The 10,745-nt window shown below is 44.4% G+C and overlaps 1 protein-coding gene across 1 annotated transcript in view; it reads right to left on the bottom strand.

The window, feature by feature from the left end:
• The window catches only part of PDCD11 (programmed cell death 11), an 80,413-nt gene extending 71,178 nt beyond the window's left edge, over positions 1-9,235 (bottom strand). Inside the window, exons 1-7 of the mRNA XM_012661636.1 lie at positions 9,180-9,235; positions 7,838-7,949; positions 6,588-6,719; positions 5,455-5,622; positions 4,009-4,170; positions 3,250-3,373; positions 2,536-2,717 (exon numbers count right to left, since the gene is read on the bottom strand). Coding sequence (XP_012517090.1) covers positions 2,536-2,717; positions 3,250-3,373; positions 4,009-4,170; positions 5,455-5,622; positions 6,588-6,719; positions 7,838-7,939 — 870 coding nt within the window. The 5' untranslated portion in view covers positions 7,940-7,949; positions 9,180-9,235. The remainder of the gene's footprint in view (positions 1-2,535; positions 2,718-3,249; positions 3,374-4,008; positions 4,171-5,454; positions 5,623-6,587; positions 6,720-7,837; positions 7,950-9,179) is intronic.
• Positions 9,236-10,745: the final 1,510 nt, after the last annotated feature.

The following is a 10,745-nucleotide window of genomic DNA, read 5'->3' as shown; positions in this document are numbered from 1 at the left end:
CGATCCACCCGCCTCGGCCTCCCAGAGTGCTAGGATTACAGGCGTGAGCCACCGAGCTCGGCCTTGTTGTTTTTTTTTTTGACACAGAGTCTCACTCTGTCGCCCTGGGTAGAGTGCAGTGGCGTTATCGTAGCACACTGCAGTCTGCAACTCCTGGGCTCAAGCGATCCTCCTGCCTCAGCCTTTCGAGTACCTGTGACTATAGGCACGTGCCACCATATCCGGCTAATTTTTCTATTTTTAGTAGAAACAGGGTCTCACTCTTGCTCAGGCTGGTCTTGAACTCCTGAGCTCAAGCAATCCTCCTGCCTCCGGCCTTCCAGAGTGCTAGGATTACAGGCGTGAGCCACCGCACCCAGCCATCATGACATTTTAGAATAAAAGGGATAAAGACAAGACCCTTGAATTCTTCCAAAGGGAAAAAATATATACAAAGGAAGAAAAATGAAAATAACATCAGAATTTTCAACAGAGACCAGACGACGATAGGAAAAATGATTTCAAAATTCTGAATGAGTTATTTTTGACCTAGAATTCTAAACCCACTTTAACTGCCAATCACATGTGAGAGTGGAATAAAGATATTTTCAGACATGCTAGATGTGCAGAAGAGAGTTAACACAGCAGGCCTGAGACTGCAATCCTTAGAAAAGCCTGCTTACAAGGTTGCCCTTGGCTGGTGTCTGGGAACTTAGATTTCAGGAGGGTTCTCACCATTTCCAAAACTGATAAGAATGGCTCATTACACCTAAACTGTGTAAACAATACAGTTTGCTAAACACCCACATTCCTTATGGAAGTCTGGAATTTTGGTATAAGCCAGGGAGAGGGTGCCTATTTGACCAACGCTGATAAAAACCCTTAAGTCTCTGAGGAAGTTCTCTGGTAAACAACATTTCACATATGTTGTCATAACTTGTGGGAGGAATTGAGGACATCCTTTGGGACTCCACCGGGAGAGGACCTGGGATGCTTGTGCCTGGTTTCTTCCAGACTTCACCCCATGTGCCTCTTCCCTTTGTTGATTTTACTTTGCATTCTTTCTCTGTAATAAATCTTAGCTGTGAATACAACCATATGCTGAGTCCTGCAAGTCCTCCTAGAAAAGCATCAGACCTCGGTGTGGTCTTGGGGATCCCCTACATATTCAGTCAAGAAATTAACATTCTATGTATCTTTTGGAGGATGCTTCTGGGTAACATGCCACACAAAAATGGGGAATAAACCCAAAAAGAATACATGAGATCAAAGAAGGCTCCAATACAGACAAGAGAGAGGGAAAGGAAGTCCTAGGATATCAGCTATGCAGCAGCCCTACAGAGCAACCATTCCACACCGGAGTGGAGCAGGATGATAGCAAAAGGGGCACCAGGTGGGGGGAAAAGTAACTAATAGATTATTTAAAGGGTTTGAAAGCATGGAGAATTACAGTGAGAAGAAAATAAGCAGAGGGTACAGGATGAAATAGTGATTGATAGATAGAAGAGAATTTAGCAAATGGCTAAAACAAAGCTGATTACCAGCTCCAGGGAAGAAAGCTGTTCAAGAAATAGTCATAGAAAGCCGGGCGTAGTGGCTCATGCCTGTAATTCTAGTACTCTGGGAGGTCAACGCGGGAGGATTGCTTCAACTCAAGAGTTCAAGACTAGCCTCAGCAAGAGTGAGACCCCATCTCTACCAAAAAGAAGTTAAAAAAAAAAAAACAGCTGGGCATTGCAGCAAGCGCCTGTAGTCCCAGCTACCTGGAGGCTGAGGCAGAAGGATCACTTGAGTCCCGGAGTTTGAGGTTGCAGTGAGCTACGATGATGACACTGCACTCTACCCAGGGCGACACAGTGAGACTCTGTCTCAACAAAAACAAACAAGGCAACTGAACACCCCTCCTCACAACCCCTGACCCCTAAAAAAAAGAAATGGCCATAGTGTATCACCTAGCTCAGCAGTAAACAATATTTACACATAGTATTTTAAACAATGAATACTGATTTAAATCAAAACTTTAATACACCTATATTGGTAGGTTGTGGGAGGGGAAGAGAAGATTAAGAGAGGCAAATCTTCATCTATCCTGATAAGAAGTTAAAACCCAACATCTAAAATTGATAAACCAAGAGATACAAGCAGAAGCTTATCACTCAAAAATATGGAGGGAAATTTCAAAAGATAAGCTAAAACAGTTAAAGATGGGAGTTGGAAGGGATAAGTTCTTCATTATAAGCCTTTTAATACCATGTGACCTTTCAGATCAGCACTGCCCAATAGAAATATAATGGAAGCCATATATGTAATTTTAATTCCAGCAGTCACATTTTAAAACTATAAACAGATGAAATTTACTTTAATAATAGTTTATTCAACCCATTATATACAAAATATTATCATTTCAATACATGGCACTGGCCACATTTCAAGTGCTCAATGGCCACATGTGACCAGTGGCCCTACCAGGCAGTAATTGTGGATTGTATGCATGTAATACTTTAATAAAAATTATTTTTACTTTTAAAAAAATAGTAGTAACAATGAACAGCTTACCTTCTGTACCTGGGCTTTGACTACAAGTCCTGGTAACAAGTTATTAAGGGTCCAGTTTTGGTCCTCAGTAGCAATGGCAGTAGAAACCTCTGCATGACCAACAGATAGACTGACAACTCCTCCGTTGCCTTTCACCTCTTCAATGACACAGTTCAGGTACTGACCCACCTTCAATTTAGCACCTGTAAGCCCAACCCCCAAAAGGAAAAATAGTTCAATGATAAGGACATTTAACTCGGGCCCAAGCAGTATCTGAAAAGATCCATGACCTACCTGTCCAATTAGCATCTAATACTACCACCCATACTTCCCATCTCTAAGGGGCCAACTACAAGAAGAGAATGAAGTTACCTTGATCTGGAATTCAATTACCTTGATCTGGAATTCAATTACCCCACAAAAATAAGAAAATCTCAACAAGTCAGGAGAGTGCTAGTTCAGAGGCCCTATAAAGCCCAAATTCCAGTGGAATCTTCTGGTGAGCAAAACTGACACTGGTCCTTTAGATCGTAGTGAGACCCTGCCACTCCCTGGCTCTTCACATATCTTCCCTTACCTATCAGCTAGGATTAACCGCTGATTTTACCAAAGCCACACAGCCTCCAGGGTCACCTCTCTGAATCAGCGTCACGTTACTCATCTAAGTAGCACTTAAATATAATCCCCACAGGTACCACCTCAGTGCCACGTACGGGCCCCTCTTTCCGCCCTCACCTTTGTTCTTCTGTCGGATGTACTCCTGGGCTTTTGGCAGTGGCAAAAATGCTCTGGTCCCATCAACACCAATGTCCACTAGGTAGCCATGGTCTTCCAGGCTGGACACAGTGCCTGTGAGCAACTGAGCGAAGAGAAAGTATTCCCAAAAGTTCCGAGTCAAAGGTAATGGGAACACAACAAACATCCAAACATCCAAATGTGAATGTTCCCACCATTAATCTCTATGCACTCTCCCATCATGTCACCCCCCACTTTTAACTTGAAACCACAATCCCACTAGAGGACAGACATCAACTTTAATTCTCCGAGGCCTTGAAGGATCTTTCGGCTTCCAGACTGTGAGGAGTGTTAAACACAGTTGAATAATGGCACGAGAGAGGAGTCTCTCACCTGGAGATTTTTCAAAAGATAGGAAAGATTTTTACGTTATGCAAAGAGGGATAAACTGCTAGGCCCTGCAAGGTCACTCCCAGAGCCATGATTAATGAGAGAATCCAGAACTACCCTTCTAGCTGTCACATTATGTCTTTTCTAAGCACCTCCGAGGCACATTCTCCTTTACATTTCATGGGAAGTAATGTGGCTCTGTCCATTTAGTAATCAAAGCACCCAGAAGATCTTCCTTCCACAAAAAGACCCACTCCTGCATGTAACAGTTAAGCTGAAAGTAAACGGTGGCCTAGACCACACTCCCCAGGAGGCAGAGCAGGCAGACGGCATGTTGCCTGCTCCTCTTCCCTGACCCCAGGTACATACCATGCCAGGCTTCAGGGCCTCAGCACTCAGCACTCTATTGACGTTTCTGGGGTTCAGAGATAGCTTCACACTCCTTTTCCCCCTCTCTGTGATGCCCACACTGTTCACCACACATCTCACCAGCATTCCAGGTGAGAAAAGTTCAGGCAAGTGGAGTAGATCCTGCATGATACAAATGAGAAAGACCTGATACATATCCTTTCCCTGAACCAAAAATCCACTGCCCAGCCTCAGCTCAGTGGCTTCTCTTCCTTAGATCACAAAGAATCTAAAAGGTGGATGAATAACCGCTCACCCCCAAAGGAAGATGGGTCTATGGCCAAGTCAGAGTCTTGAATTCCAACACAAGGCATCCAAATATTTCCACATAACAGGCAGATGTAAAATAACTGGTCAAGAGTTGTCAGCCAGGCGCAGTGGCTCACACTTGTAATCCTGGCACTCTGGGAGGCCAAGATGGGAGGATTGCTTGCACTCAGGAGTTCCAGACCCGCCTGAGTAAGAGTGAGGCTCTGTCTCTACTAAAAATAGAAAAAGTTAGCTGGGTGTGGTGGGGAGCACCTGAAGTCCCAGCTATTCAAGAGGCTGAAAATGAAGGATCACTGGAGCCTAGGAGTTTGAGGTTGCTGTGAGCCAGGCTGACACTACAGCACTCTAGCCCGGGCAATAGAGCGAGACTCTTGTCTCCAAAAAAAATAACAACAACAAAACCCTGTGTTTAACATAGTCTGCAAAACTGTACACAACCTGGCCCCCACCTAGCTCTCCAGACCATTCCACACCACACTCTCCCTTGCTCTCCCTTTCTAGCCATACTAGCCTTCTCTCTGCTACATACTGTGCAGCTTCTGCCAGAACTCCCTTCCTTCTTTACCTAAGGAACCGTGATTCTTCTGATCTCAGCTCAAGCATCTCTTCCTCAGCAAAGTCTTCCAGGCTTCCTGGACTAAGTCAAAAATCCCCTTACTGGCCAGGCGCAGTGGCTCATGCCTGTAATCCTAGCTCTCTGGGAGGCTGAGGCAGGTGGATTGTTTGAGCTCAGGAGTTAGAAACCAGCCTGAGCAAGAGTGAGACCCCGTCTCTACTAAAATTAGAAAGAAATTAATTGGACAACTAAAAATATATAGAAAAAATTAGCCGGGCATGGTGGCGCATGCCTGTAGTCCCAGCTACTCGGGAGGCTGAGGCAGGAGGATCGCTTGAACCCAGGAGTTTGAGGTTGCTGTGAGCCAGGCTGACACTACAGCACTCTAGCCCGGGCACTGCACTCTAGCCCGGGCAACAAAGTGAGACTCTGTCTCAAAAAAAAAAAAAAAAAAATCCCCTTACTATAAACTCTCATAGCACCTTACACCTTTCCTTCTTAGCATTTAGCAAAGTTGTAATTTTACAACTATTTGTGTTTCACTTATTTCCAGTAACAGGTTTCATCCAGGTTTCCCTTACCTTCAGAGGTTCTTCTTGTGCCACCTGCTCATTCAGCTTTTTGGTGTAAGCATCACAGATTTCAGTTACTTGCACAAATCCCCGGAGGCCATTGGGGAGACTGATCACCAGTTCTAATTCATTTACCTCTTTCACGCAACCTAAAATCCGCATTCCCTCGCACAGGGACTAGAAGAGAAAAAAAGTGAAATATGTACAATAAGGAAGACAAGAAGGATCGGGGAGTTAGGAGGTCTGGCTTCTAGTCCCAACTCTGACATTTAAAAGCTATGGGAATTTTGTAAATGAAAAGAAATACATACGTGTGTCTGCATGTCCGTGCACTTCTCAAATATCTAACTGAGCACTGTCAAAGGTCTAGATTACGCAACAGTGTTAACAGCACTGGGATGCTAGAGGACACTTTTGCTTTTTACTTTATTCCAAACAACCCAAACTCAAATGCTTAGCAGACAACACAATGAAGGAGGTAGGCCAGTGGAGGCAATGGCAGGCAGTCTAGAGTGTGCATGCTGGCTACAACGGGTACAACCACTACTCAGCTCCTTGTCACTACAAACATGAGGGAACATGGACCTTTTCTTGTCAGCACTTTCCAATTTTTATGAGAAGCCAAAAATCACATTTTTTTTATGTAAAAGGTTTAGTTTCCTAATGTTGGCACCAAGCTAAATAATTTTTTAAAAAGTATCATACAGGAATGAATCTGAATCTTTCCCTTCAGAATCATTTGACATTTTTTCTTTTTTACAACTAACATATTGGAGTCATAATCTAAAAACACAGTGAGACCACTTCACTTCTCTGAGATAGTTTCACATCTATGAAATGAATGGGTAGGATTAGAATGATTGCTAAAGTTAGTGTCAGTTCTAACGTCTGAATTTATAAAAACACAAGTGCCATGAGGACACAAAGAAGCCCATGGCAGCTTTAAAGAAAAAAAAAGACCCCAGGCCCTGGTTAACAATCAAAGGAAATAATGCTCAATTCTCAGCAAAAATGGCAAGAATCTCTAGAGACACACACAAAAAAGAGAGAAAAGAATGAAAGAAAAAAAGAAGACGGAAGGAAGAACATACACAAACTTAAGCAAACAAGGTAGTTTAAAGAAAATCCAAACTTTAACAAACCTCAACACTAAGGATTTCAAACTTCTCTCTTACAGACTTGCTGCTTTCTCTCTTCTCGATTTTCAACTTTTTTGTTTTTGCTGGTCCTTTCTGGTTCTTTTTCCTTTTGGTGGATTCCTCTTCAGTAGAAATCTAAAGGGGAAGAAAGACCCACAAAGATGCAAAAGAGTAAGAAGCAACCCTGGCCTTTTCCTCCCATTTCAGGTCATCTGTCTCCTTGCTGTGTTACTCCCCTACTCCACTCCACCCTGCCCCACTCCCAACTGTTCCTTTAATTCTTGCTTCAATCCCAACTCTCCCATTCGGCCACCAATGCTTCTTTTTCCCAAGGTCTTAGAAGCCCCCTTCATGTTCCTAAAGTCTCTTTTCTCCTGTGTTCTTCCTCTCTTGACTGGGATGAACACTAGGGTTCTCCAGTGCATGAATATGGAAGTTGGAGTCACAGAGACCCAAGTTAAACTCCCAACTCTACCATAACAAGCTAAGTGGTTTCACCTAAATTATATAACCTCTCTGAGCCTCAGGTCCTCATCATGGAATTTCAGTTTATACTTCATAGTATAGTTGGAAAAATTATATAATATGGTACAGATATTAAGCCACACATTCAAATGTTAGTTCCCTTCCCCTAGCATTTGGAGCACAGCCTAGTCTAGGCAAGACTGCAAATTCCAATGTAAACTTTAACCATTACAGGTGGCAAGGACCCCATTTAAAAATGCAATGATCAGTTAGGATGCAGTGGCTCATGCCAGTAGTCCTAGCTAGTCCAGGCTACTTGGGAGGCAGACGCAAGAGGACTGCTTGAGCCCAGGGGTTTGAGTCCAGCCTGGGTAACAGAGTGAGACCTCCTCTCTTAAAACAAACAAACAAAAAAGCAATGATCATGGGGGGAGGGGGCGGCAAGGGCAACGTAACCTAAACATTTGTACCCCCACAATATGCAGAAATTGAAAAAAAAATTAAAAAAAAAAAAAGCAATGATCAAACCACTTCCTCTCCATCTTTAATCAACATGCACAGAGTCCCTAAGAACAAGGAACAATAGCACTTCAAACTCAAATACTAAATACCATGCTCCAAAAGATACAGCCTTGTGGTATGGCCTCTCTAACAAGTTCAATTTATAGAAATGAACTTCAACAAGAAATAAACCTAGAAAATAACATATTCTCAAATAAGGCCCATCCTTTACAAGACACTGGAGTGAAAGTTTCCAGTGAGTCTCACCAAATAAGCATAACTCTTACATTGAATAAGTTGTCTTGTTCAACTGACTGCTGGAAAGCCTTCTCTGATTTGTGGATCTTTCTTGTACCCCCTCGAGGGAAGCTTTCTTCCAGGGATGCCATGTTTGGGTCTCTAAAAACAATGCAAAGAGTAATAGTGAGATGTAACAATGGTGGCAGATTTCATAAAAGCTGTGATCAATGAGCAAGACGTAGAATATTCTAGCAATGTGTTAGATAATATTAAGCACTATGACACAGATGGTTGAGATGTCAGGCCCCTAATAATCTATGCATCTTTCCAAAGGTCTCTGCTTTAAAACCAAAAGTCCACACGCCTTCTTCCAGAAAAAGAGTTACAGATCCAACATAGTCAATACTCATTAAATAGCTACAGTTAGGTCAGACATACACAAATGAACATATAACCCCCGACTTTCAAAGAACATGCACGTTTTTTACAAGATAAAACAATTATGCAAGTAATTTAACATACAAATTGGATTATAAACTATCAACAAAGGTAGGAAGTGATGAGCCCTCAGTAAAAGGAGACAAGCTTCATAAAGAAGTTTCTTTTGAGCTGAGTGTTAAAAGATGAATAAGAGCTTGACAGGAAGAAACGGAATGTGAGAAAAGGCACAGAAATGGGAAAGCCTGTTATTTCAATAAATGTCAGCAATTTGCCTATTAAACAATTGTTCAAAGTCTTGCTGTTGCCTGTCTTGTAGAATTGTTCCACTAGACCACAAGGAGAATAAAGCACAGTAATTGGAGATGAATCTTAAAGAGAGGTTCTGCTTTTCTGTGAAGACCTTGAATTAGATCTGAGTAGTTTATGTTTACTTTGACAAGTGAGAGCCTTAAGGAGGGAAAGCAACAGAATAGTAACCAAGAAAAATTTACTTCGGGCTGTATATTGGACAGAAGAGAGATAGGACTGAAGGCAAGTAAATCGGGAGGAAGGATTCAAATGCAATACAGCACAGAAACCATGAGAACCAGAACTAGGTTTCAATGAGAAAAGAAGACAGGAGGGGTTAGGTGTGAGAGACACCTGGGAATAAGAATCTAGAAGGGCTTGAGACTGTAGAAGTGACGACCCAGAGGTAGCCAAGGATTTGGAATCAGGAATGGATATATGCTGCGTAGAAATAGGAAAGTGCAAGGGGTCTGTCCAGTTTGCTGGGAATTTGACCCTTAATGTTATATCAAACAAAGGGAAATTGAGGCTCCAAAAAGTAAGGCGATCCAGGGGCAGAGAAGGGGCTTAAGCTACTTCCCGGAGAAAGAGTCTGGGGTTTCAGGGGCTGCGTGAACAGAGCCGGCTTCAGAGTGGGGGTCAGGTGGCCGAACCACTCACCGGGCACGGCAGATGCTTGGCAGGGACCAGCGGACCCTGCCCTGGGACAGGCCTGAGAACCATGAGGTTCCTTCCTTCTCGCCTCTGCCCTTACTCACCCTCCCCGCGGCGCCAGCACCTCTCTACCGCCGAGCCCGCGCCGCCGTAAACACACACGCGGAAAGCAGGATTCCTACAACTCAATGCCACTCTTCCGGAAGCATGGGCGGCCTCAATGCCCTACTTCCGTTGCTATGTTGCGTCTCGCAGGGCTGGGGAGGCGATATGGCGACAGGAAGCGGAAAGGCGGGACTTCAAGCCGTAGCCAATCGTCGTAGAAAGCTCCCGTGGCCGGTCGAACGCATCGAGGGGAGGCGGCTTCTTCCGGCTGGGGCGAAAGGGGGCTGCGAACGTTGAAGGACACTGGCTGCGGAATTTGTGGCTTTGGTGAGGTGGGTGAGGATGGGGGCTCAGACCTCGCGCCTCCGCTTTTGCGGGGCCGGCCTAGAATCTGACCGATTTTGGTCGGGGGACTCCGCGAGGTCTTCGCTTTGGAGGGCAAGACCGGCGGGGAATGGCACAGGAGCTAGGGAAAACGAGGGCGGGCGCGAGGGGGCGGGCAGTGGGTGAGAAGCCTCGAGGCGAGGCAGAAAGGCGCGCCCAAAGGTTCCCACAGTTCCCGAGGACCCTTAGATTGCATTTTCTAATGAAGAAGAATGAGGCCTTCCACAGAGGGAGTCCCTCAAGGTCATCCTCTGATTGATCGAGGACTCGGGTTTCTGACCCCATCTCTGATAAATTAATCTCCTTTCCTCTCTGTGCCGCTAGCTGTTTCCACTATATTTAGGAAGTTGGCCATCCAGGCCTCCTTTAGCTGCGCTGCAGCCTTCATCAAAGCGAGAGTGTGGCCCAGCCTTTGCAGTTCACGAGGCCCGCGGTAAACGGCTTAGATTTCAGTCTTTATACGGTCAGCAGGAAGGCCTTTCCTAGGGAGTAGCCAGAACAGAGAGCTGTAAACTCTTTGTCGTGCAAGAGGCTGCTTCTGATACCTGAGCGGCTCTCATTCGTCTTTGCCTTCTTAACCTCGTGGTCTCACCATTCTAGGTAGGTGTCTAGTCAGATAAGAGAATAGCAATATCGAGGAACATAGAAAGTAGCAAGGGCTAGTGGTCACTTTGGGCCTTTAATGAAATGTCCATTTTACAGGTGGAGAGAGGTATGGAGGGATTCCTTAATATTTAGTAGCAGTTAGTGGCTTAATTAGGAACAAAAACAAAGGCCTAGTTCCCTTAGACTTACCCACAGGCCGCCACTTAACAACATTAAATCACACTTGTGAGTCTTAAAAAGGCCACTCTAACACAGAGGTTCCTGATCTTTGCCTTAGAGTAATCTGCAGTTTGCTGAAGGGTGCAGACCCAACTTTTTTGAGCTTACTCCTATTATTTATCTTGCCAGCAACACCCCCCTTCCCCACTCTCTCTCCATCTCAACATTTTAAGAGTCCTCCTTTTTTTAAAGACCCAGACTAAATTTCTCATATCATGCCCTTCCCTGCAGTCAGAATTAGTCTTCTGTGGGATGTTA

This window comes from Propithecus coquereli, unplaced genomic scaffold (assembly GCF_000956105.1).
Source record: "Propithecus coquereli isolate 6110/MARCELLA unplaced genomic scaffold, Pcoq_1.0 Scaffold73, whole genome shotgun sequence".
Classification (NCBI taxonomy): domain Eukaryota; kingdom Metazoa; phylum Chordata; class Mammalia; order Primates; family Indriidae; genus Propithecus; species Propithecus coquereli.
This window is presented reverse-complemented; position numbering and strand designations above follow the sequence as displayed.